Source organism: Lynx canadensis, chromosome F1 (assembly GCF_007474595.2).
Source record: "Lynx canadensis isolate LIC74 chromosome F1, mLynCan4.pri.v2, whole genome shotgun sequence".
Classification (NCBI taxonomy): Eukaryota; Metazoa; Chordata; class Mammalia; order Carnivora; family Felidae; genus Lynx; species Lynx canadensis.
Window position 1 is genome coordinate 11,853,201 of NC_044319.2, and position 27,585 is coordinate 11,880,785.

General features: G+C 39.1%; 1 protein-coding gene across 2 annotated transcripts in view; it reads left to right on the top strand.

The window, feature by feature from the left end:
* BLZF1 (basic leucine zipper nuclear factor 1) overlaps window positions 1–27,585 on the top strand; it is a 33,127-nt gene that overhangs the window by 3,235 nt on the left and 2,307 nt on the right. Inside the window, exons 3-7 of one of the 2 annotated variants that reach the window (XR_003965971.1) lie at window positions 7,859–8,298; window positions 10,691–10,890; window positions 13,029–13,157; window positions 16,067–16,286; window positions 24,678–24,933. Coding sequence is in view for 1 of the 2 variants with exons in the window: in XM_030302769.1 (XP_030158629.1) it covers window positions 7,859–8,298; window positions 10,691–10,890; window positions 13,029–13,157; window positions 16,067–16,286; window positions 24,678–24,863 (1,175 nt within the window). In the remaining variant the exon portion in view is untranslated. Of the gene's footprint in view, window positions 1–7,858; window positions 8,299–10,690; window positions 10,891–13,028; window positions 13,158–16,066; window positions 16,287–24,677; window positions 26,017–27,585 lie in introns of those variants that run through there. The other variant, XM_030302769.1, reaches the window with a different exon arrangement.

Consider the following 27,585-nt stretch of genomic DNA (forward strand, 5'->3'; position numbering starts at 1 on the left):
TTTGGTTTATCTTTTAAATATTAACGTGTTTCAGCCCTCTTTCTCCTCTGCTCTCAGGGCTTTAGTAATTGTCTGTAAGAACAACTTCCAAATCTGTCTGTAGCCTAGATCTGTTCCTTTGTGCTTCAGACCCTGATAGCCTACTGACCATCTTCAGACAGGCATTGAGAACACTTTTTGCATGTCCCAAAGTGAACGCCTCCTGATTCAGGTTATTCTTGGACAGTGAGTTCCGGAGATTGGGGCCTGTCCCCTTCTCTCCATGGGAACTTATTTTCCAGAAGCCAGCTTTGCAGTAAACAGACCTCCAGCAGCAAACTCTTTGAAAGGGATTCAAATATGTTTAGGAAGCAAGGGAAGAGAAGATCAACCAATACATATTTAAGTGAATTTATTCAGCTGGTGACAGCATTTCGGAGTCACTGGAAATCATTAGAAGAAGCAAACCAGAGAATATAATGAAGTAATTACACTGGGGATTAATGAGGAATAGGGCAATTAAATGGTAACTACGGTGAAAGTCATTAGCATGGTGCGTGGCAAAAAGCGAAACCTGAATGTAGTATTATCATTGGAGATTAAAAGTTAGTTATTGCAAGGCCTCTGTGAAAGTAAATTATTTTTTATTTGTTGCTACCTGTTTGTATTGAGCATTAGACTTAAAGCATAAAGCACTTTCCCATACCTTATTTCATCTGATCTTCATTTTACAAGGTACATAATTCAGCTGTTAGTCCTATTCCTACTTAATATTAATGGTAACCGTTGTTAGTGAATAAAAGTTACTTGTATGCGTGGCCTAGAAGCAGGTGCATTTGTCATGGTTGGCGTTTGTCGGTGGCCTACATTTCCTGTAACTGCCTCACAAGAGAAGCAATATTGGTTTAGAGAGTCCGAACTTCCTCTCAGTGGACATTTGAGCGATAGCATCATCACGAGAGGGACTGCTGCTAGGGTTTCATTTGAACGGGAAACATGCAATAAAGAGAAACCGTTCAAAAATCAGCATTTGAATCCAAAACTTTCTTGAGAGCAAGATTAAAACTAAGAGTATTAAATAAACCAGACCGTTTAGGGAAAGTAAACCAGGTAGGAGAATCTGAATCATCTAAATACTTAGAATTCCATCCGATCTCTAACACTCATTCTGTGGAACAGGTATAGACGAGAAAGAACCTACGGACAGATAAATTTGGGAAGTTCTGGATTAAAGAGAGTTTATGCTACAGGACCTCCCAGAGCCTTTACATCCTCGCACGCTGTGAAGCTGCGAAGAGATACAGTACACAGCATGCCCACACTTATTTGACCAGGGAACTCTTCATTCATGGAGCCTGTGACGAGGAGAATGATCCCGTGTCAATAAAATGTGGACCTAACCCTTAAGTCCACTAATCCATAACACAGATATTTTAATAGTAACTAAAACCTCATTAAATGAAATTGGTGACATTTACAAAGAATATTGATTTCAGATTACTGAGTGACAATCCCTAATTTGTTTAACTGTTTGAAAGCTGAATCTGCATCTATTCTGAAACGTTTGTCAGACTATAACCGAGTGTCGGAATTAACGCTTTGGTGTAGAGGGGGAAAAAAGTAAGCAGTTTTTAAATGAGTTAGTTATTGGATGTTAAAATGAAATCTCAGTGGCGGGTTAACACTGATGAACTTCAGTAAGTGCTTATGCGTCTTTTCCACGCCAAGCACCGTTTCATTAAGCTGACCTAAGCTGACCGTACAAAGATTAGGAGGCAGACCCTGCCCTGTGGAGCCCCCAACGGTCCTGTCGGTGAGAGAAACAAAGCATGTTAAGACACTCTGATGTTTGCATTATTCTGAGAGCACTGAGGGATGAGAGGAGAGTAAGGGTAAGTGATCTGCCGAAGTCACACAACACGTGGCAGTGGGGGGATTGGGGGGAGCTTCGGGTATTTTGACCCAGAGTCTGGTGTTCTTTGTACCACACCATCCTACAGACTTAGAATATCTTGTGTTCTTGGAGTTAGAGTTTTATGGGAAAAGGAGAAATGTGTAATGATAGACTAGAAAATCGTTTTTGCCTCAGCATTCTAGAGCAAGGGTTGGCAAGTTATGGCCCTCAGCCTCCTGAGAATATTTACAAACCAGTTTGATGACAGGGAACACTGACTTTGAATCCCACTTGGGCCAAGAGTTATCCCAAATAAAAAATATTTCTGTGCTTCTCATTATCAGACATATACTGTGAAAAAAAGAAAAATTAATTTCTCATTAAAGTTCATCTTTGAAATTTGGATGTGTTTTTTTTTTCTTCTTTGTAAAAGTACCTGTATAGTATCCTCAATTTTGCCTCATGGTCCATAAGCCTCAAATATTTCTCATCTGGCCCTTTATGGAAAAAGTTTGTCACTCCTATTGTGGAATATTATTTGTTCTTTGCCTACATTTCAATAATCTTTGGGAAGGCGGGAAGGATGAGCCATAAACTAGAGATATGTTTTCATTCTTTGATAACTGATCACTGGAAGAACGATGTTGATGAATAATTAAAGAATGGTTCCTTTGGTTCCCTTCGAAGCGTGGAGAATAGGGATGGCTGTTTGGGTCCACTTAAACATTACTCATAATTATGGAGCTCATACCACAGACGATTGTCTTCCCACCTGAGAGAAGATAATTGCTCGTGAATGTGCCCTGGATTGTGCCTTGTATGTATGTAATAAAGTTTTCTATGTGTGTCCTAAGGGAAGGTAGAATTATGAAAGGTAAGTTACCAGGTGAGAAAATGGAAAGCCCGGACTCCCACTTGCCTCCATGCCTGTGCACATTAGCAACAAGCATAGTTTTTACAGAGTTGTTACAGCTGCCATGTCCTCTGTTGTACATCCCTCACACTCATAAATGCTGAGTAAGTAGAGCAGTTTAAATTTTTCTTAACGTTGTTTATTATTGGAGAGAGAAGGAGAGACCACAGAGCATGAGCAGGGAAGGGGCAGAGAGAGGGGGAGACCCAGAATCCGAAGCAGGCTCCAGGCCCCGAGCCGTCGCACAGGAGCCCGACGCGGGGCTCGAACTCACATGCTGTGAGATCATGACCTGAGCCGAAGTCGATGCTCAACCAAGCCACCCTGGGGCCCCAAATAAGTAGAGCAGTTTAAATAAAGTTAAGAGTAAATTGAGGCTGAACCAGGTGAGAGAACTTCTTGATTGGAATGTGTAATGTATCTTGTTTGAAAAGAGACTTCTTTTGAATACCCATTAATGTTCCTTTGCCCTTTAAATTTAGCAGTAATTATTTGTGCTGTGTTCTTGAGTCTCCATTACCTAAAATTCCAACTCAAAAACGTTACGACTTGCCTAAAAATCTTACTCAAGCACAGTAGCGTGTCACACCTGCTTCTTGTTTCTTCTGCCTCAGTGGACCCGGATGGTACGGCCCTAGCTTTGTCTTTTTGTTGTTTTGTGAACCCCCAGCTAACTCCTGATTCTATAGAACTTCTTCCAAGACAGAATGTCTTAGAGACAAAATTCAATTTGCATTAGGTAAAGTTAGCACATCCTAAAGGCAAACGTTAAGAACACGGGAGCAGGCCTTTACTTTTGCAAAGTTCGGTGGAAGTTCTCCTGGGGGCTCATGTGCTCCGGCCTGACCTGAGATCCCAAACTCTTTATTTCTCCTTCTGGAGTATTCCTTTGTGGGTCTTCTGGAGAGCAGAGTTAGTCCTAAGGCCCAAGTTAACATACGACATAGAAATGACAAAATATTTTATCCTCATGTAAAATGTTTTGTAAAATGGAACACATTATACCCCAGATGCCTTTCCACCTCCTCTGTAACTAACATAACTCAGGACTCCCAGTACATTGATACGTCTGTAGGAACCTCCCCCCCCACCCCCCGCAAACATCTGTTAAATAAAAAAAAAACAGTTCTAAAGTCTAGCGATATACTTTTCTAAGACTTGAGCATAAGAAAATGAAAGTTAGAACTATATTTGATGTCATGACTTAAGCTTTCTTTCTCCCCCTGAATCAGGATCCAAAGTTTATTATTAGTTTTTTAAAGAGTAACCACACAGGCAACAGAAGCTAACATTTAGTGAGCGCTCACTGTGCCAAACACTGTTCTAAACACGTCATGTGTATCCGTATTTAAGTATTGCATTAAATCATCGGTGTTGGGGATGAAAAAATAAATAAATAAAACGAAATAAGAACGTGAGGAATAGATCTCCTGACACTTTGCTAGAGTTATTTGGTAAAGCAGGGTGACAATACAGATCTTCTCCCGGCACGTTAATTCCATTCTTGGGAATTTATTCAAAAGAAATAATTGAGAAGTTGAGAAAAATCTGTAGGCATAAAAGTATTCACTAAAGCATTACTATAGAGAAAAATTAGAAAAAGTCCAAATATCCAACAATAGAATAATAAGTAAATAATGCTATATTAACTTGAAGGAATAATGTAGTCATAAAATGAAAAGTATGAAGAATGTAGCAAGATAGGAAAATATATTAAGCTTCTAAAGTTAATTATGATTACAATCATACAAAAATAATGAAGGAATTTGAAGTAATGAAAAATTATTTTAGGGTGATGAGAATATAGATAATTTTTTCTTCATATCTTTGAATAATGTAATGTTAAAAAGCAGAAGATATGTGTATGACTGTATTTGAACTACTGTAGTTTCTGTATTTAACAAAGTTTATGAAGAAGAAGAAAACCATGCTTATTAAAAAATAGAAATCTAATACAGAAACCTAAGGAAAGTATTCTTGTTAGGTATTTCCCTTGCCGTAAAACAGCTGTAAAACAGCTTTATAGGTAATTTTTTCATTGTTTCTTGTTTGTTTGTTTAACATTATCCTGAACAAGCTTACTATTTCCTATGGCTCTTTGCTGGAGAAATCCATTTCTAGGATGAGAAATTGGGAATCACGGTAATGAGTCATTGCTCGATAGAATGTGTATATATTATGTAATCCCTTTTTAATATGGCTTTGTATTTCGGAAATTCTTAAGAAAGGTTTAGTTTTAATAAGACCTTACTATTGCTCTTATCAAATTGTTTTCCTAACTTCATGGGTTACAGCGAAATGTGCTTAACGTTCAATAACAATTAAAGATTAAGATTTAATTGATCAAGACATGATACTGATATCTAAAGGTAATTGAGGCTGAGGACATACTTTGGCTTTTTTTTTTTTTCTTTTTAACTAGGAATTGTTTCCTGTCTTTGCCTTAGAAGGTATAGATATCAAAATATAATGAATTCACTAAAGACCGGCCCATGATTGTTCTTAGTTAACATTTCTATAGGAATAAGATTGTTGTGGAACTATTTTTGCACCACTGATTGCACTCTGATTATATATTACCCTGTAATATATGTTCTCTTTTTATATGCATGCCCTAAATTAGATAGTATTCCTGAGCACAGTAGTCCCCACTACCTCATATGATATCTGGTCAATATTAGGCATCAGCAGCATGTTTGCTGCCTGTGACCGACTCAAAGCTTGTCATTAGAACCACTGTTATATGCTGTCCGTTTGCCCCTCCCCTTGTTATCATTCATTTATTATCAGCTAAAGAATACTGCGAGCGAGGCACATTACTGGAAATGTAGTAAACAAGAGACACAGAGTCCCTACCCTCATGGGACTTCTATCCTAGAGGAAGGCACAGACATTATCTAACTGGTGACACCGAAGGAAAAAAAAAAGTCAATTTGTCAATTTACCATTTTGATAAATAGAGAAAAGGAGAAATGCAGAGTCTTGGCTGCAGGTGCACAAAAATGGAACCCAGCCTAATCTGGAAAGGTTAGAGACAGGCTTCCTTAGAAAGATTGGACTGCAATTATAAGGACGGGAAGTAATTAACTAAAGGGAATAGGAAGTTGGGAAGAATATTCTGAGCAGAGAAATGTCTGCAGAGGAAGGAGTTTTTAAGACACCCACACAAACAAGTCAGGCAGGAACACAGAGTCTGAAGAAGTAAATGGCCGAAGTTGAGACCAGGAGACAGGCAGATCATGGAAGGCCCTGTAGGCCGTAGTGGAGACTTTGGTCTTTATTCTGAGTGATGGCAAGCCGTGCAGGGGTTTCATGCAGAGGAGCACTGCTTTTTACTTAAAGCTTCCCCGTAACTGTTAGGTAAACTCCCTGGGCTTTTGTGGCCTGACGAAAAGGCTTATTAGCAGAGGCAATAATACTTCAGATTGATGAGGTAATAATTCTGGTTTGTAGAAGGCCTCCCAGACCGACTAACAGCTTAGCTCTGGAGTCAGATTTGGACTCAAATCCCAGTTTGATACCGATGATTTGGACAAGCCATTTAACTTTTCAAAGCCTCTGTGTTTCTAAAAAAATGGGTCCTGTTATCCTTACCTCATGAGATAGTTGTAAAGATTAATGATATAATGCATCTGAAGGACTTAGAAGAATCCTTGGCACATAACAAATTGAATAAAAATTCGTTATCATTACTGTGCACAGGCTGTGGCTTCCGCTTTCTCACATGTATGCTGGGCTTGTAAAATGGCAAGAAGTCTAACGTGTAGCTCAAAGGGATGTTACCGGATGTACTAATTCAAGAACTCCATGTAGCTTAAGTATCATCTCAGCTGCCTCCTTCTGCCTCTTCTACTTACTTACCAGGGCAAGTTCCTGGACCGCTTTGTGCCTCATTTTCTTCATCTATAAAATAGAACTAATCATACCTACTCGAAAGGTGAGTTATATGTTAAGTATTTAGAATAGTATTTGGCACGTGGTAAGTCTTATATAAGTGTTGGTTATTTGTTACCTAAAATTTTCTCATTTAAGACCCAAGATACGGATATAGATGTCATTAAATTCATCTTGTGGAGGTTAAAACTGAGGCTCAAATAACTGCAGGATTTATCCATGATAGCACAGGGAGTAATGATGGAAATAAGGTTCAAAACCAGATCTGGTTGATAGCAGAGTTCCTGTCATTTCTCTAATACCGCGTTCTTCCATTCGTTTAGGGCGTGATGCCTGCCCTTGTGTGCTTATCAAACTCAGTGGGAAAGTGCGATTAGCATGGGCAAAACCCATAAAATGATCATTAAAGTTCGTGATTAAGTTTTGAACTGAATATTTGAAACAGCAAGTGCTTTAGGCATGCAGAGAGTGTGCTGGGACAGTTGGGAGGCTTTAATGCAAGAGTAGAGTCAAAGCTAACTTCTTATGGGTAAGTTAGAATCACAAATCACAGTGAGTGGCAAAGAAGCCATTTAAGAGAAGAAGAAGCAGCAGGAACAAGGGCCTGTTGGGGCCTAGAGGAAGAGTATTGAGCAGTCCAGTTAGGTAGCTTGTGCGAAGCATTCTCTGCCAAGAGTTCACAAAGCAGATGAGTATGTTTTGAGGTAGACGGCCCAAGAATGCACGCCTGTAGCTTGTATTTACGTTTATAGTTAACTGACGTTATCAAGGGTCTACAGTGTGCCAGGTGCTTGGCCTTAGCATATTCTTTCTTACCACAACCCTGTAGCATTGTTGCTGTTATCGTCATTTTGCAAAATATGAAATAGAGATTCACGGAGGGTTAAATTATTTACCCAGGGTCACACTAGGAAATAGAGGTCCGAACCAAATACCCTGATTCCAACTCTCTTGCATTTTCTACAAAGACAGAAACCATTTACTGAAGGAAAGTGTGAACCCGTAAGACTTTCCTCATCTTTTATTTGACACCTGATTGTTTCTGAAACCTCGTGTTTACTCTGAATTTTTTGCGTTCTTTAGCGTCAGTAATTCTGAATGTCGGGGAAAGCATGTCTTGGCATTTGCGCCGCATTTCCTTTTAGCAAGTAGCTTATGTTTTGTTTTCCCTTTTATAGTCACCCTCACTCCAGCCCCAGTCCGAGGAGCAGGAGATGGAATGGAAACTGAGGAGCCACCTAAAGCTGTTGAAGTTACCTCTGGAATCCAGCCCGTGAAGCATCACATCCTTCAGAACCCACGAAAGAAAGCAGTTCCAGGAGACAGCCCAGGAGTTCTTCAGCTAGGGAAGATCCTCGCTGAAAAGGCAGTGGAAGTCGAAGCCGTAAGAATATTAGTTCCCAAAGCTGCTATAACCCATGATATCCCCAACAAAAATGCAAAGGTTAAGTCTCTGGGACATCACAGAGGAGAATTCCTTGGTCAGTCGGAGGGAGTTGGAGAACCCAGAAAGGAACTGTCAGAGGTAAAGAATGTACTGGAGAAGCTCAAGAACTCTGAAAGAAGGTTATTACAGGACAAAGAAGGTCTCTCAAACCAGCTCAGAGTACAGACAGAGGTAAGAACCAATAGACTTAACGAGCACTGCTCTTTACACCTGGACCTTCTAAGCTTGCTCACTAGAAAACTATACGTCCTCTTGGAACGCCATTTGTTCTGGCTTGTTACTTCTCTAAAGAGTTTTCTCTTAAATTTCTCTTTCTCAGCACGTCTAGTAGAACGAGTATGTGTTGCGAACTTCTACCCTAAACCTGGTTGAAGATGCACGTGTGAGGTGGTTTGGACAGGACCACCTATAAGGTGTCAAGGAGGTCACAGTTACAAAATTCCAAACCCAAACCTGACCGAGTTAGACTTTGAAACGGACTAGTTAACGATTTCTGTTTTAAGAATCCATAAGTTCCAAGTATTTTTCTTTATGCGCACATAATACTTGGGGTGAAGAAATGGTGGGGTAAGCATTGTAAATGGAAAACCATCTATTAGTGCTCGATTGTGTTTCATTAGCCTTTACATCACCTTACCTGTTACCCTCTGTTTCTCGATTAGACTCTTCATCTTTTGGCTAGATGTCGTTAGCCTTTATAAGTGACACTATGGTTGGTGGTTCTTACCCAAATAGATCTTCACTATTTTTTAAATACCTAATTTCTAATTACAAAAGCAGTACATATTTATTGTAAATATTTTCAAAAATACAAAAAAATGAAAATAGTACCAACCATAATTATACCATCCAGCTATATAAATGCAGTTATACATATTGAGTTCATGTTTGCCTTAAAACCCCCATTTTTGGTTATTAATATTTTCCGGTGTCATAGAATATTCTATTACAGTATCAATTTTTTTTCATTATAATATACTCTTTTACTTATGTATTCAAAATTGAAAAACAACAAATCCTGTCCCCCTTTTAGCAACTGTTCTTGATTAACTTAATGGAACCGAAAGTTACATAAAGGAAACATGTTTTTAATCACTTGTTTGTTCTTCTGTATCCCATACCTATGATGGATGGTGCAACACAAGAGTGCCTTCCAAATTACACATACATTAATATTAGAAGAAATTTTGTTGCGTTACTCTTTTTCAAAAATAGCTGATTACTGTTATCTAGCACCCTTCCCTCCCAGCTTCCTGTTATATTTCAGTCTTACTTAAAGCAAGACTGATGTGAAGGAGAAAAACCACAGCTGTGCCTTCGGCAGGATTTTCAAATGGTGGCAGCAAAGAATAAAACTTTAATTTTCTGAATATTCTTTGTTTAAACCACATTCATCTATAGTTCTCTTGTGAGTTTTAGGAATCCTGTCTATGCACGCTGCTTCTTCCTCACAACTTCTGGAAATAAATTCTACATGAAACCAAAAGTCTTAACCCTCCTACCTGGCAGACACTTCAAAATCGGGGATAGAGAAGAAAATTCAATTATGAAAAAAAACTGTAATGAAATCCGTAACGGCTGAATATTTCATCAGATAACTTATGTTTGACGTGCACATGTATCCTTACAAATTCATGTAAATGTGTATCTAAACATATCGTCTATATTTCTCCATCACCCACCTCCTCCAGCCCCCAAGTAAATGAAGACCACCAGCCAAACAGTTCCAAATGTCTACTTTTCTTTGATTCCTTGTCTCGGTCAAAATATCTCTATTTACCTAGTCACTTGCATTTTGGATTTTTTGGATTTATCCTGAACTACTTCCTTTTCACCCCCCTATGCCAGACGGTAAGCTCTTGTTTTCCCTCCTGATGAACAAATTTTAGGATCTTTTTCTATATTCTCCAATAACGCGATACTAGAATACTCAAGAATAGTTTTTACCCGGACTGCTGCACCTCTGACACTCTAACTGGACTCACCTCTTAGAATCTTGTCTCCTATCATACAATAGCATTTTTAATAGCAACGCTGTTCTTCTGTTGCTGCACTATATATCAATACCTGTTACTGGATATTTACGTTTTAATTTTTCACATTTGAGATAAAGTAAAGAACATGCTTATAAATATTCTGAATTGCTCTCTTTGCTTAAATTCTTACAAATCCTATGACACGAAGGAATTAATTTCTAAATGCTGAGAAAGATTAAAAAAATAAAACACTTAATGTCACTTTTTGGCAAAATTTATTGGTTTAGTTTTCTAATATTTGCCTTTAAATGTTAAGTGGAAACAGTGTATAATTTTTATGATAATGATTGGTACTCTTATTAGAAGAGGCTTAGTTTATAATCACGTGGACCATAGATACAAATACATAGCGATAGATATGGTTTGTGTGGATTATGAAACTCCAATATTTAATAGTTGCTTTTTGATATACACTTTAAGTAATGGAGGTCCAAATACGTGAAACCTGGCTTCTCTTTTTCCCTTTTGCCACATTGAAGTCAGGGACATTACTTTGAGCTTATTGTAACGGTCATGTTTTCTTCTAGGTCAATCGTGAGTTAAAAAAGCTGCTAGTGGCTTCTGTTGGGGATGATCTTCAGTATCACTTTGAACGTCTAGCCCGTGAGAAAAATCAGCTTATTTTAGAAAACGAAGCCCTAGGTCAAAACACAGCTCAACTTTCTGAACAATTAGAACGTATGTCAATACAGTGTGATGTATGGCGAAGTAAATTCCTTGCGAGCAGGTATTTTCTGTTTTAAGTAGTATTTCATTTCCTGGTTTTGGCTCTGTCAGATTTTTTGCCTATGACCCAAGAAAGTAGGTTCGAGTGTGAGAATTTCTGACTCAGACTGTCAAAATACTGCATATATTTAAAGAGATGGCGTCTTCCTCCTCTGGGCGGTCAGTCTCCGTACGTGGAAAAGTGGTATCAGGATTCTCCCTCGTTCCAGAATTCTAGGTAACTCATCTATAGGGGAAATCATTCCTGATACAGTATTTAAGAACCAAGACAAAACTGGAAACTCAGATGTCTTATCAATAAAATCAATAAAATCACACAAAAAGCCAATACTGCTTCTTCCCACCTCCTATCGGGAAAACTCAAATATCATTTCTCTTCCATGCTGTGTTCTCGTAGCTCTTTTAACTATGTTAATTATGTAAGAGAGCTTCCCAGCCTTTTTCTCGCCGTGCACAAACGAAATCATCCGTTCGGCATGCCAAATGGGGCCACTCTTCAGCAGAGGCGAAACCCCCAGGGCCCTGGCCCACAGACAGTTGGGACACTCCTTATCTGTTGTGATTCTTTGTCTGTTCAAGCCCCTCCTCCCAGCTCCGAGTGACTGGAGCCCAGGGTGTGGGGTGTTACCCACGTGCCTCACACGTCACATGTTTAATAAATTCAGTCATCTCGAGATTTCCCCGCATAACACCGGACATCTCGAGGCTGTACTGTAAGAATCGCTGGCTGTGATGAAGAAATTTGCGGGGAGGTGTTTCTTCATGTCTTAATAGCTGTGATACTTTTCAGTAATGGACAACGCTCTTAAAGTCCTTAATTGTTTCCTAATTGTGCTCACATAGGATGGTGTGTGGAGAAATGGATGTACTGCTTATTGACCTAGAGTGAAAGTTCATTCTGACTGAACACGTGAAGAGGCAAATCATGCGTGTGTCATACAGATTATTGCCATACGCAGCTTTCTTGACATCCTTATCAATGCTGATAGTAACATTCGAAGGGCAATAAAACTGAAACTCGACTTCACTGACATTTAACTGATGTAATCTTTGGTCGGTATTCACTATGGTCCGAGACTTTAATTTTAGGTTTAAGATTTTTTAACTGAACGCGGGGCACCTGGGTGGCTCAGTCGGTTAAGCGTCCAACTTTGGCTCAGGTCATGATCTCATGGTTCGTGAGTTCGAGCCCTGCGTCGGGTTCTTTGCTGACAGCTTGGGGCCTGGAGCTTGCTTCGGATTCTGTGTCTCCCTCTCTCTCTGCTCCTCCCCTTCTCACACTGTCTTTCTCTCAAAAAATAAATAAAGATGAAAAAATTTTTTCAAAAAAAAAAGAAAAGTTTTTTTAGCCAAATGAGCAAGCATACTTTAAAATTTTGCTTCAATTCCATTCATAGAGAACTGGTTAAATAAATTTGGGTACATCCAATCAGAAGAAACCATGAAGCTGTTGTTTTTGACAAAGGGAAAGCAATATGCATTATATGCACTAATGTGAAAAAAAATCACCAAGATAAATTATTAGGTTAAAAAAAAAAAGGCATAGAAAAGTTTGTATTAAATAATTCCCTTTTTTGTAAATAAGTGAATGTATTTATTTTTCAACATATTCTTTTATGTTGCCATATACATAAATTTTTTTTTTCTGGAGAAATATATAAGAAACTTTATCAGTTGTAAAAGAAGGGGGGGGATGTTGGACAGGAGGAAAGACTTAGTTTTCCCTTGTATAAAAGCCTTTTGTATCTTATTTTAATATTTTTCTAAAGACAATGAGGTAACTGAGTGATAGGAACTCATTTTTGTTTTCCTCTAAAATTTTCTGTATTTAAAAACATGTAATTATTATTATTTTTAATTGGTTTATCTGGAGTAAGACTGAGGTACATTCCAAAAGTCACTCTAAAGGAAAGTTAAATAACTTTTCTTTTGTCATTTTGTAGACACGTATTTTTTAAATCCCTTTAATGAGTTCTAGGATTATATATATTTTTAAATGCTTTAAAACTGAGAAGTAACTTGACCGTGTGAAATCTTTGTAAGCTTTTGAAATGAGTTACAAAGGTAGCACATTCACTTCTTTACAGCCGGAGAATTTATTATCAGGGAATTTACACGTGACATTTTCATCTTTTCCAGGGTTATGGCAGATGAATTAACCAACTCCAGGGCAGGCTTACAGCGTCAAAACCGTGATGCACAGAGTGCCATTCAAGATCTCCTGAGTGAACGGGAACAGTTTCGTCAGGAAATGATAGCTACCCAGAAGTACGGCACTTGTTTCCATTCTCAACTCTTCTTCCTTCTCTTGCAATTTTTGTTACTGTGATAGTTCTTTAGTATTTCTACATGCAGTAACTTATTGAGCGTATACTTTGAGGAGCATTTTTAAATAGATGCCCAGAAGGGAGGAAGACTAAAAAAATAAGACCACGTGCGTCTTACATTCTTAATTACATTCTTATATATAATTCTAGCTATAATAGAAGTGATCTTTGGTTCTATTTATTTATTTTTATTATTATTTTTATTATGAAATGTATTGTCAAATTGGTTTCCATACAACACCCGGTGCTCATCCCAACAGGTGCCCTCCTCAATACCCATCACCACCCACCCTTCCCTCCCACCCCCCATAAACCCTCAGTTGTTCTCAGTTTTTTAGGAGTCTCTTATGTTTTGGCTCCCTCCCTCTCTAACCCATTTTTTTGATCTTTGGTTTTAAAAGTGGTTTTTGTTTATAGTTGTAGCACTTCTGTATACTTTTTGGTAGCGGCCAAAAAGTGCACCTGTCTCTCCTTTGGGAGGTCTTTTTGAGGACTGTTCTTTAGCATTAGAGTTTACTTTCATGACCATATGCTCCAGAACTATGAAAATTGATGGTCTTTCTTAAAAGTACTTTGTACTTCTATACACACATCTTCCTGGACTTACAGTGGGGTTATGTCCCAGTAAAGTCATCCAAGATGAAAATACCATGTGTCAAAAATTAATACACCTAACCTACTGAACATCATGACTTAGCCTAGCCTACCTTAAACATGCTGAACATGTATATTAGCCTATAGTTGGGCAAAATTACCTAATACAAAGCCCATTTTGTTATAAGGTGTTGACTATCTTGGGATTTGAGCACTACACTGAAAGCAAAAAACAGAATGCTTGCTCAGGTACAGAATTTTGTAAGTGTATTCATTGTTTACCTCCTGATCACGTACCTTGCTGGGAGCTGTGGCTCACTTCTGCTGCCCAGTAAATGAGAAAGTATGGTGCTGCCTACTGCTAGACCAGGAATAGATGAAAATTCAAAATTCAAAGTATAGTTTTAATTAAATGTTATTGCTTTTGCACCATCATATAGTCAAAAAATCATCAAACCATCATAAGTCAAGGACTATAATTGATTTATTACAAATCAAATCAGTAAGGGTCAAAGAAGAACTCACAGGGGAAATTATAAGAATGAAAACAATTCATATGACGCTTGAACAACATGAGGAGGAGACTGACCCCCACCCCTACGCAGTTGAAAATCCATGTGTAATTTTTGACTCCTCAAAAATTTAACTACTTCTAGCCTACTCTCAACCAGAAGCCTTGCCAATAACATAAATTGTTGATTAACACATATTTTGTATATCATATGTAGTATACACTATATTCTTATAATAAAATAAGCTAAATAAAAGAAACTATTACTAAAATTATAAGGAAGACAAAATACATCTACAGCACTATACTGTATTTACTGAAAAAAAAATCAGCACATAAGTAGACCTCCACAGTTCAAACTCACATTGTTCGAGGGTAAACCATATATCAAAATACCAGATTTTGTGGGAGGCAACTAAAGCGGTGTTTAGAGGGAAATTTATAGCTTTAAACACTTATTTTAGAAAAGAAGAAAGGTCCTGACAGTAATTTAAGCCTACTCTTTAAGAAACACAAAGAGCAGGGGGCACCTGGGTGGCTCAGGCAGTTAAGCATCAGACTTCGACTCAGGTCATGATTTCATTGTTCGTGAGTTCGAGCCCACATCCGGCTCTGTGCTGACAGCCCAGAGCCTGAAGCCTGCTTTGGATTCTGTGTCTCCCTCTCTCTCTGCCCTTCCCCTGCTTGTGCTCTCAAAAAAAACACAAAGAGCAAATTAAGCAGAAGGAAGAAAATAATAAGAATGAGAGCAGAGATAAATGAAATAGCCAATTCTAGTTCTTTGATGAGATAAATCTAAGAAACCTCTAGGCAGTATAATCAGGGAAAAAAAAGAAAGAAAGAAACACATTGCCAGTGTCAGGAATTAGGAAGGGCATATATTACCTAGATTCTATAGACATAAAAAAGATGATGTGGGGATGTTATGAACAACTGTATGCCAATAAACTCAACAACTTAAATGAAATGGACAGAGTCCTTAAAAGACACAAAACTACCAAAGGGTACTCAAGAACAAGTCACCTGAATAGCCCTAACCTATTAAAGCAATTGAATTTTCAGTTAAAAACCTTCTAATAAAGGAAATTCCAGGCCTACATAGATTTACTGGTAAATACCAGCAAACAACTAAGAAAGAAAGCAAGCCAAATTTACACAGACTCTTCTAGAAAACAGAAGGGAACACTTTCCAACTCACTTTATGAGGCCAGCATTACCTTGATACCAAAGTCAGAGGTATTACAAGAAAACTACAGACCGGTATCTCCAATGAACATAGATGCAAAAGTCCTAACCAGAATTTTAGTGAATCAAATCCTACAATATGTAAAAAGGTTTCTACATCGTGGCCAAGTACATTTCATCCTAGGAATTGTAAGTTGGCTTATCCTTCAAAAATCAATTAATGTAACTCATGAAGAAGGAAATAATAGATACACAAATCAGATCAGTAGTTCTGAACCACTAGATGAGTATACCAGTTTATTGTACCTGTACTAAAATATGAGAACTAAAAAAAAAGTTCTGCTTGTTGATGACTTCCAGATAATGACATTAATAAATCTATAAATGCTTTCTATAGTCTTATTTTAACCAGAATTTCCAATTTATTGAACTCTGAGAAAAAGATATGCGAGAAAGATACTTACATGATTCCAGAAGAATGTTTCCCGTTTCTTTAGTATTCTTGACTTTTATGTTTTATCCTCTTATTAATATTCAGTGTTCCTGTGTGTTCTATGCAGACTCTTGGAGGAGCTCTTAGTCTCTTTGCAGTGGGGAAGAGAGCAAACCTACTACCCAAGTACACAGCCTCACACCACGGCAGAACTAGCGTTAACAAATCACAAGTTGGCAAAAGCGGTCAATGCTCATCTTCTGGGAAATGTCGGTGCTAACGGCCAAAAAAAGGTTCCATCGCCAGTTGAATTCTGCAGCACCCCAGCAGAAAAAATGGCTGAAACGGTAAAATATTTCTCTCTTGTGTGACTGTGGAACTTCTAAGACTGTCCCCTTACCAAAAGGTGATATAACACAAAGTGCTTGGGATTAGGAGTTAGGAATTATGGGATCTAAAACTGATTCTAATGCTAATGAGCTTGAGATCTTGGAAAAACTTGTTTCTTCCTTTGTGTTTTAATTTCTTAAACATTATTACTCTTGGGGCGCCTGGGTGGCTCAGTCGGTAAGCGTCCAACTTCAGCTCACGTCATGATCTCGCGGTTCGTGGGTTTGAGCCCCGCGTCGGGCTCCGTGCTGACAGCTCAGAGCCTGGAGCCTGCTTCGGATTCTGTGTCTCCCTCTCTCTCTGCTCCTCCCCACTCATGCTCTGCCTCTCTCTCAAAAATAAACATTAAAAAAACATTATTACTATGTCCTTCAGGAGAAAAATGTGATTGTTTTGAAAGGGCCTATCTTTTAGCTATTATCATGAGCTGATAATAGATTACTTCTGACATCAGAAATTATTTCATTCCCATGTATAGATATGAATGTGGCAAATACTGCGGAATCAAATAGTGTAGACCCGGTACCTACAGGCCTGGGTAAATTCAGCGTTCATGCAGATAAGCTGTTAAATACTGTGGTCTCACAGTTCTGTCCTAACCAAGGTCACCTCTATTGCATTTCAGTATCTTACTCCTGTGTCCCTATTGCAGGCCTTGTCCTTAACCAGAATGGTCCACTTTTAAAATCAACTCAACACCTCTCTCTGTGACCTGTGATCTCAACTCTTCTTTCCAAGCCCTGATTGCTTTAATTGCCCCGGTTCCTTGATAATCTTTATTCCCTCGATCCCTACGTTTTTATTTCATCTCATCAGCTCACTCCCCTGGTTTCTTTTCCTTCCATAACTTGCCTATATTTCAATTTTAAGTATCTTTCTCCCTTATCCCTCAGGTACCCTGAAAATGTCAGTCCTTTGTCAGTTCGTCACTTGCCTTGTTTCTGTACCTGTCAGATTATAACCTCACATTCAGTAGATGACTTTGGTTCCTAGTTCACAAAAAAAAAGAAGGCACAGGCAGAAAATTCCTTCAGGGTCCACATGATACCTAGAAGCCTAAAAAAGAAAAATCTCTCTATCTTAAGTTCTCTGATGTGGCCTTATCACCTTTACAAGCAAGAACGTTGGACAAACGGTCCATACTTGTTTGTATTCATGTACCATCCATTCCTCAGTTCCTGCCATACTAATCCCAGTAGCCTTCCAGCTCTGCTTTTCTCAAAACGTGCTCATATAAAGGTCATGAACATTTAAATGCTTTTTTACCATATTTTTTTCTTTTCAGATTTTTATCTAAATTCTAGTTAACATACAGTGCAATACTGGTTTCAGGAGTAGAATTCAGGGATTCATCATTCACATACAACACCCAAGTGCTCATCATAACAAGTGCCCTCCTTAGTACCTACCCACTATCCATCTAGCCCATCCCCCACCCACCTCCCTCCATCAGCTCTCAGTTTGTTGTCTATAGTTAAGAGTCTCTTATGGTTGGTTTCCCTCTCTCTTTTCTCCCCCTCCCATATGTTCATCTGTTTTGTTTCTTAAATTCCACTGAGTGAAATCATATGGTATTCATCTTCCTCTGACTGATATTCTGCTTAGCAGAATACACTCTAGTTCTATCCACATCATTCCAAATGGCAAAATTCCATTCTTTTTGATGGCTAAGTAATATTCCAGTGTGTGTGTGTGTGTGTACACCACATCTTCTCTATCCATTCATCATTCATTGGACATTTGGGTCCTTTCCATGGTTTGACTAGTGTTTTTAATGCTGCTGTAAACATTGGGGTGCATGTACCCCTTCAAAATCAGCATTTTTTTGTATCCTTTGGGTAAATGCCTAGTAGTGCAGTTGCTGGGTCATAGGGTAGTTGTATTTCTAACTTGTTAAGGACCCTCCATACTGTTTCCCAGAATGTGTGCACCAGTTTGCATTCCCACCAAAAGTGCAGGAGGGCTCCTCTTTCCCCACATCCTCGCCAACGTATGTTGTTTTCCTGAGTTGTTCATTTTAGCCATTCTGACAGGTGTGAGGTGGTATCTCATTGTGGTTTTGATTTGTGTTTCCCTAATGATGAGTGATGTTGAGCATCTTTTCATGTGTCTGTTAGTCACCTGGATGTCTTTGTAAAAATGTCTGTTCATGTCTTCTGCCCATTTCTTCACTGGATTATTTATTTTCTTGGTGTTGAGTTTGATAAGTTCTTTATAGGTTTTAGATACTAACCCTTTATCCAATATGTCATCTGCAAATATCTTCTCCCATTCCATAGGCTGCCTTTTACTCTTGTCAATTGTTTCCTTCGCTGTGCAGAAGCTTTTTATCTTGATAAAGTCCCCCAATAGTTCACATTTGCTTTTGTTTCTCTTACCTCCAGCAAATAGTCTAGTAAGAAGTTGCTGCGGCTGAGGTCAAAGAGGTTGCTGCCCATGTTCTCCTCTAAGATTTTGATGGTTTCCTGTCTCACATTTAGGTGTTTCATCCATTTTAAATTTATTTTTGCATATGGTGTAAAAAAAAAGTAGTCCAGTTTCATTCTTCTGTATGTCACCGTCCAGTTTTCCTAATGCCATTTGTGGAAGAGACTGTCTTTTTTCCTTTGGGTATTCTTTCCTACTTTGTTGAGGATTACTTGACCATATAGTTGTGGGTCTATTTGTGGGTTTTCTGTTCTGTTCCATTAACCTCTATGTCTGTTTTTGTGCCAGTACCATACTGTCTTGATGACTGCAGCTTTATAGATAAGTTTAAACTCCAGAATCATGATGCTTCCAGCTTTGCTTTTCTTTTTCAGGACTGCTTTGGCTATTCGGGGTCTTTTGTGTTTCCAGACAAATTTTAGGATTGTTCTAGCTCTGCGAAAAATGCTAGTGGTATTTTGATAGGGATTGCATTAAATGTGTGGATTGGTTTGAGTAGTAGAGACATTTTAACAGTATTTGTTCTTCCAATCCATGAGCATGGAATGTTTTTTCCATTTCTTGTGCCCTCTTCAGTTTCCTTCATAAATTTTCTAGTTTTCAGAGTACAGATCCTTTAGTTCTTTGGTTAGGTTTATTCCTATGTATCTTACAGTGTTTGGTGCCATTGTAGTTGGGATCGATTTCTTGATTTCTTTTTCTGCTGCTTCATTATTGGTGTATAAAAATGCCACTGATTTCCGTGCCTTGATTTTACATCCTGAAACTTTACTGAATTCATGTATTAGTTCTAACAATTTTTTGGTGGAGTCTTTCAGGTTTTCTGCATAGAGTATCATATCGTCTGCAAATAATGAAAGTTTTACTTCTTCTTTGACGATTTGGATGCCTTTTATTTTTTTGTTGTTGTTGTCTGAGAGCTGAGGCTAAGACTTCCAGTACTGTGTTAAAAAGTAATGGTGAGAGGACATCTCTGTCTTGTTCCTGATTGTAGAGGAAAGCTCTCAGTTTTTCCCCTTTGAGGATGATACTAGCTGTGGGTCTTTCGTATATGGCCTTTGTGATGTTGAGGTAGAATGGATGTTATATTTTATCCGATGCTCTTTCTGCATCTATTGAGAGGATCATATGGTTCTTATTTTTTTCTTTTATTAATTTGGTATATATGTTGATTGATTTGCAAATATTGAACCATCCCTGCAGCCCAGGAATAAATCCCTCTTGATCATGGTCAATAGTTCTTTTAGTGCATTGCTGAGTTCAGTTTGCTGATACCTTGTTGAAAATTTTTGCATCCATGTTTATCAGGGATATTGGCCTATAATTCTCCTTTTTAGTGGGGTCTTCGTCTAGTTTTGGAATCAAGGTAATGCTAGCCTCACAGAAGGAGTTTGGAAGTTTGTCCAGAAAAAAAAAAAGGCTACAGCATATGTGTGTTTTGTACCGTTTGTTAAAAGAAGCCAGATCCAAAAAATAAAAGTAAAATATATGTAAATAAATAAACAAATATTTTAAAGATTAAAAGAAAGGAAACTAGCGCCTATTTCCCCTAGATCTGAAGCTTTGCAGCACTCTGTGATCAGTAGACTCGGTGCGTGCACGGGGTTTGTGCTGGTCTTCTGGGGAGAGGGCCTTCGGCACTGATTTTTTCAGGCCAACTTGCCCTCTAGAGACCCATCAGTGCAGGTGGGGGGGTCTCGGCGTAAGCCGCTCCAGTCTCCTCTTGGCGGCACTGTTCAGCTCACTGAGGTGGATCGGTGCTGAGGGGCAGGTGGCAAATGGTGTTGCCCTGTTCTCTCATCCCCCAAACGGAGAACTCGTGCCTGCCACTCTTCAGAAGTCCCCCTCACAGAAGAGCGAACAGTCCCCACTCTCGTGTCCCTGGATTCCATCAGATTCCTACCTTCACCCTGTCTGTGTCCAGCTGCTTTATCTCAGGCACCCAGTCGGGCTTCTAAACCCCAGATTTTAGGGACTCACGCAGGATGGCGTGTGCTGAACTTCCGGGAGAGGGTCTTGCGTAGCTTTTGCCATTTCCGGCCTGTGCCGGGGAAGCAGTCGCGCAGCCACATAGTGGCTCAGAGGCTAGCGAGCATCCCCTCAACCAGCATCCCCGGTACTATGCCTGGGAACAGTACAGCACACCGGCACCACCTGTCCTTCTGTCCCCAAGAGGCCTTGCCACCACGCCCAAAAACAGGGGAACCGTTTCTCCCCGTGCGACCCAAGGGATCCTCAGACCATGCTGTCCAGTCCCAGGTCTCCACCCTCCTTCCCTGCAGGGTCACCCCTAAGCCAAGCACCACCCCAGCGGGGGCGGACTTGTAAAACATCAGATTTTGTACTCTGCTGCTTAGAATACCTTGTGTCTCCGTAAGCAGGGCTCCCTCCCCTCCACAGCACGCAGTTCTTACCTCCCCCAAATCAACTCTCTGTGGTTCCTACCTTCCAGGATTCTACTTACAGACTTGGCAGTTTTGTTCTCTCGGTCCTCACGTTGATCTCTTGGGTGTTCAGAATGATTTGATATTTATCTAATTGTGTTCAAGGAAGGAGGCAAGCTTAGGTTCCGCCTACTCCTCTGCCATCTTAACTCCTCCTCACTTTATTACCCTAGTTTATGTGTCAGCACTCCTTCCTTGATATCCTCTTGACTTCTCTGACCTCACTCATTCTTGGCCCCCATACTCCCTCTCAGGACACCTCCTCATCACCTTTTTTCCTCCTTTAAATGTTGATGTTCCATAGGAGTCTGTTCCCCATGCTTTTCAAACTCCCTTAGTTTCTGAAACACCGTATACTTCTAACTCCTCACTACTCCGTGACCATTCTTTTTCAGTATTTTGCAGGCATGTGAGGCATCCTCCTCCCGTGCCCACTCTTGAGCCTTTCCTCTCATAACAGACTTCCTGTATTCTGTAGGGACTGTCCTATTCCCATAGCTCCATGCTTGGGACTTTGACGGAGATATTTGTTTCTGGGTTCAAGAGACCTGTCCAGCTTTCCACCTCCATATGTGCATCTCAAAGACAGCTGAAGATAGAACAACTGGTCCTTTCTCCTTGCTTTTGCATTTCCCCCTCCCCCCAAAAAGAAAAAGAACCCACTTCCCCCTGTACTCCCTCTTAGTGAACTATACCACTATATAGATGTTTTAAGTATTTCATAAAATAATGCATATAAAGCTCATAGAAGATTCCAAAATATAGTAATTTCTCAGTAAATGGTAGATACCATTTTTATTACTTTCTTCATCCCCCTAATCCTGCTGGTTTTACAAATCCTATCAGTTCCTTCTATTTTATCCCCTCTTCAAGTCCAAACACCTATCCTTCAGCCTTAATCATTGCAGTAGCCTTTTTACCAATACCCCTCGCTTTTTACCTGCCTCCAGGCCATCCTCTACTGCAATTAGAGTCTCTCTCTACAGAGAGTTATTTTTTAAATGCCGGTCCAAAAAAAAAGGAAAAAGTCAATCCACTTGTGTTGGTATTCCTGTTCACACAGCTCCCAGTCTCCCTCATTATTGAGTCTCAATTCTTCCATATTATATAGAAGGCTTTTCAAAATCTGTATTCCATCTCTTCTCAAGGATTATTAGCCAGGTGTCCCTACACTCTGCTCTTCAAATCCTAGCAGCCTCAACCACGTTTCATTGCACAGACATGCCATTGTACTGCAAGCCTCTGTGTATACGTTCTGCCTGGACTGTCCTCGCAGCACCTCTCTACCTTTAAGAATCAGCCCTCCCTGAATCTCCCTGGCAAACTCAGATGGACCTTCCCCCAGGCTTCCATTGGGTTTTGTGCATTCTTCTGTGATAGCTCTTTACCGTGTTCGGTTGCAGTTGTTTGATTCGCCCCCTCTCTCTCTAACTGTAAGCTCCGTGAGGGTGAGGACCGTATCTTATGTTTCCTCAAGATCTGACACAGCAATCCTGTACACATAGTAGGTGCTCAGCTGTTTACAGAATGCATCCATACCCAAAACTAAATTCATCATCTTTTTTTCCCTTTTTTTTTTTTTTGAGAAAGAGAGAGACAGCATGAGTGGGGAAGGGGCAGAGAGAAGAGGAGAGAGAGAATTCCAAGCAGGCTCTGTGCTGCCTGTGCAGAGCCCCGTGTGGGGCTCGAACTCACGAAACCGTGAGATCATGACCTGAGCCAAAATCAAGAGTCAGATTCTTAACTGACTGAGCCACCCGGGTGCCCCTAAATTCATCATCTTTATCCTTCCTCTTCTCCTTGTTGGGAAGCTGTGTCACTGCCTGTTCAGTTGCTGCCGGTAGTATGTGGTATAACTGACAACTCCTTCCTTCAAACACTCACTTCCCTTGGCTTACATAACTGCACACCCTCCCGGCTTTTCTCATTTCCCTGTCCATTCTATATTACTATACGATTTTAGGTATCCTGTGGGCATATTCTAGATCCCCTTTTCCCAATCTTTTATCCACCATGTTCTCTTAGTTAACATACCTAACAGTCCTCCTTTCTTAGGGTCTCTTGAACCTTTCAGCCCCTTTGCTTCAAGGTCATCATTTCTTAGCTAGCTTACTGTAGTAAACTCCCTTTCTTTGTTCTTCCCATGTCTGCTTTTAATGCCTACCCTTTCCCATCTCTTCCAACTGAGTATATAACATGTTTGTCTGAAAGGTATCCTGCTTAAAATCCTTCCCCGTCACCTTCAGGCTAAAATCCAGAAACCTATCTGTACTGGTATCTCAGTCTCCTTCTACTGAATTCCTTTGGTATGTGGTTTCTCTCTCTATAGACAGAATGTAATAACAGAGTACCTCAGTACTTTTCTTATTTTCCCTTCTAAATTTATAAGCAAGTTTTCGTTAAGCCCTTCATCTTTACTTGTCCTGTAGCACCCAACCAAATATTACAAAAATAGGATCTCAAAAACTCAGTGGAAAAAGCAGCAATCTAGTTGAAAAATAAAGGTCCCAAAATAGAACAGTGGCCCTTAAATGGTGCCAGGACATTCTTAAATTAGCTCTAGTCCTTTGGGTATGTTGGTAACTTAGAAGGAAAAAAAACCTGCTGGACAACTTGAGAGAGAGACAGGCACATCCAACCACATCTGGAAGCTCCTTACATAAGGCATAGGCTTGCACAAGAAAGCAAGAACATTCTTTCCCCTGCTGCTTTTCCCAGTTCCTTTCCAACTGCAGTGCCTACCTCGTTTGCACCACGACCCATCCTCCTCCTGTGAATATGGCTGGGCGAATGTAAGCGTGACAAACAGGAGCTATGAACTAAGCGTGTTATCCTTGCCCTTCACTGGAGAATTGTATTCAACCCAAAGGTTCCTCCTGTTGTGGGTCGTAGAACAGGACATGTCAGAGCAGAAGAATTCAGAGAGCACGGTTCTGTGACATCCAAGAACATGAACAAGAACATGATTGTTAGCATAAAATGTTGCATATAAACTAGAAACAGAGGCATGAAAAGCCATTGATTTTACAAGTAGCTCATTATAAACTTTGAAATACAATTTCAGTAGAAGAATGCAGAATCCTGATTCCAGGCAGTTAATGAAAGATCATAGAAGGAAGGTGGTGGGTGCTTTTTGGTTAAGGGTAAAAACTGATGCCACTTAAATTGATATAACCATCATATTTTCTTCTGTGTTTTCATGCTTTTTCACCAATATCCATAAAAGAACATTAATTTCATCATTTTTGAAAACTAGGCAACCTAGGTAATGTCATAACTAGACACCGTTCATAATTTAGAGCTTTTTGAAAAGGGAGAAGTTCTCTAACCAATCAAATTCATCATTCAGATGTTATTTTTTCTGGTAGTTACATGTGAATGAAATGGGGTTTTATAAGTACTTATATTAATCAATAAAGCCAAGGGCTTTTACAGTCCCTAATGCATTCATCTGACATTACTTCTTGTTTTCCCTAGGTTCTACGCATTTTAGATCCAGTTACCTGTACTGAAAGCTCACCTGACAACCCATTTTCTGAGTCTTCACCAACCACCTTACTTGCTACAAAGAAAAATATTGGACGATTTCATCCCTATACTAGATATGAAAACATAACTTTCAATTGCTGCAACCACTGCCAGGGAGAACTTATTGTCCTTTAACATTCAGTGTGTCGGAGGCACGCCACAGGCACTTGCTTCTCTGGGAGCTGGAGTTCTTACAATGGTAGAAGTAATATCACTTTCTATTTAAGTAATCTATATCCCCAAAGATGTTTTATGTACTGGACCACAGATTACCCTTTCTTAATAAGTATCTCAGGGTAAGAAAAGAAGGAAACTGTGTAGCTATATTTAAAGGAGATGATAACTTTGCAGGCACTGTATGATGCTTTTCCTAAAGGACTCTGAAAGAAAAAGATTCCGCCTTTATTTTAAGCCCTAAGTTATATCTTCCTGTGTATTTAATATGAGCAGACTTAACTTTTGGCACTCTTAATGCAAGGTGGGTCATATGCGGCCACACCACTCATTTACTGTTGTCTCTGGTTATTTTCTGGTTTTTTGTTTTGTTTTTTTACACCACGGCAGTACAATCGAATAGATGCAACAGGGCTTGTATGGCCTGCAGAGCTTAAAATATTTCCTATCAGGTCCTTTACAGAAAGTTTTCTGGCCCCTACTCTCAAGGAATAATAGCCAGGGGGATGGGTGGAGGGAGTGTCCATTCCCTTTTTGGTGGTTTTGTTGGGGCTACAAAGGAGGCTCATGGAAATACTATGGGTGAAGGGACTAATATTTTAAAACCAAATGCTACATGTTAGGAAAATTAAAAGTATTTTACCAGCATATTAGCAAGTGTTTCAGCAAAACATATTATGTTGGTTTTGTGTGGGGAATGCCATAGTTTGAATGGGTGCAACTTGACATATATAAAGAAAACAGATTCCACTGAGCTCATTTTGACAAATGCAACACAGTAGGAATATCCAATTTGATATAAAATGTGGTAGAGAAAGGGGAATCTTTCTGGAACATTGTACAAAATGAAAAATGAAATCCATCAATTAATTAATAATTGTTTATGATGCACCATCATAAACACCCTTTTTATAGGTCTTTAAAAATATCCACAATATGTTTCCGCCAGATTACACCATAGTAGGTGCAGAACTGTCTATCAAAAGAGAAATCTTCTGAAGACAAATCTGGTCAAATAACATATTTTAATGTCAACTTAATGGTTTTTTTTGTCTGACTCATCAGAGTTATACTTTGAAATGGCAATAAATTTCTCTACATTCTTTATTTTGAATATTGATTTAATGTGCTTGTCAAGTCTTCCTCTAACTTATACTATTTATAGTTGATTCTTCAGCCTTTCCTTTAGGTTTACTTAGCATAAAACTTGAGGAAAACGTAGAGGAAAAGCTTCATGACGGATTTGGCGGTGATTTCTTGGATATGACACCAGAAGCACAGGCAAGAAGAGAAAAAAAATAGTTAACTTCATCAAAATTAAAAACTTTTTAATCAAAGGACAGTATCCACAAAATGAAAAGGCAACCTACAGAACCAAAGAAAATATTTGCAAATCATATAGCTAATAAGGGTCTAGTGTCCAGAATAAAGGTCTACAACTCAGCAACCAAAAAACAAACAACCTAATTAAAAAATGGGCAAAGGACATGAAGACACATTTCCTAAATAAAGATGTACAAAATGCCAATAACATATCAAAAGATTCTCAACATCATTAATCAGTTTCACTTCATGCCCATTACAATGGCCACTTATCAAAGAAGGAAAATAAGCATTGACAAAGATGTGGAGAAATTAGAACCCTTGTACGTTACTGGTGAGAATGTAAAATGGTGCAACCACTGTTGAAGACTTTGCTAGTTCCTCAAAAAATTAAACACGGGCACCTAGGTGGCTCAGTCGGTTGAGCATCAGACTCCTGATTTCGGTTCAGGTCGTGGAATGGAGCCCTGCATCAAGAATCCCGAGCTCTGCTTGGGATTCTCTCTCCCTCTGCCCCTCTCCAGCTCATGTTCTCTTTCTAAAATAAAATTAAAACAAAAAAATCAAACATAGAATTACCATATGATCCAGCAATTCACTTGTAGGTAAACACCCAAAAGAATTGAAAGCAAGGACCCAAATAGTTGTATACCAGTGTTCACAGCAGCATTATTTGTGTAGCCAAAAGGAAGGTGAAAGTAACATAGGTGTCCTTTGATGGATGCATTCATCCTTATCCATTCGATTATCCATTGATAAGCAAAATGTGGTATATATGTGCAGTGGAATATTAGTCTTAAAAAGGACTGAAAATCTGGTATATGCTACAGCATAAATGAACCTTTAATACGTTACACTAAGTGAAATAAAAGGACAAAGAGTGTAGGTACATGAAATAAATTCATAGTGACAGAAGTGGTTATGGGGAGTCAAGGGAAGGCAGAACAGGGAGTTTTTAATTATTACAGAGTCTGCTGGGATGATGAAAAATCCTGAAGATGGCAAGTCATGATGGTTGTACAATATGAATATACTTAATGCCCCTGAATTATACATTTTAAAGATGGCCAAAATGGTAAGCTTTGTTATATATATTTTATCACACACACAAAAAATTGTGCATATACTCATAACCACAAGCCAATAGCACACTTCTGCAATGGTTGGTTTAAGAATGTCAAGAATAGTAACAAAGATAACAATTAATTGAGCTAAACAAAAGAAAAAGAAAATGACCTCAAATCGACAACCTAACATCACACCTAAGGACCTAGAAAAAAAAGAGCAAACTTAAGTCCAAAGCTAGCAGAACGAAGGAAATCAAAACTAGAGCAGAGATAAAATAGAGAACATAAAAACA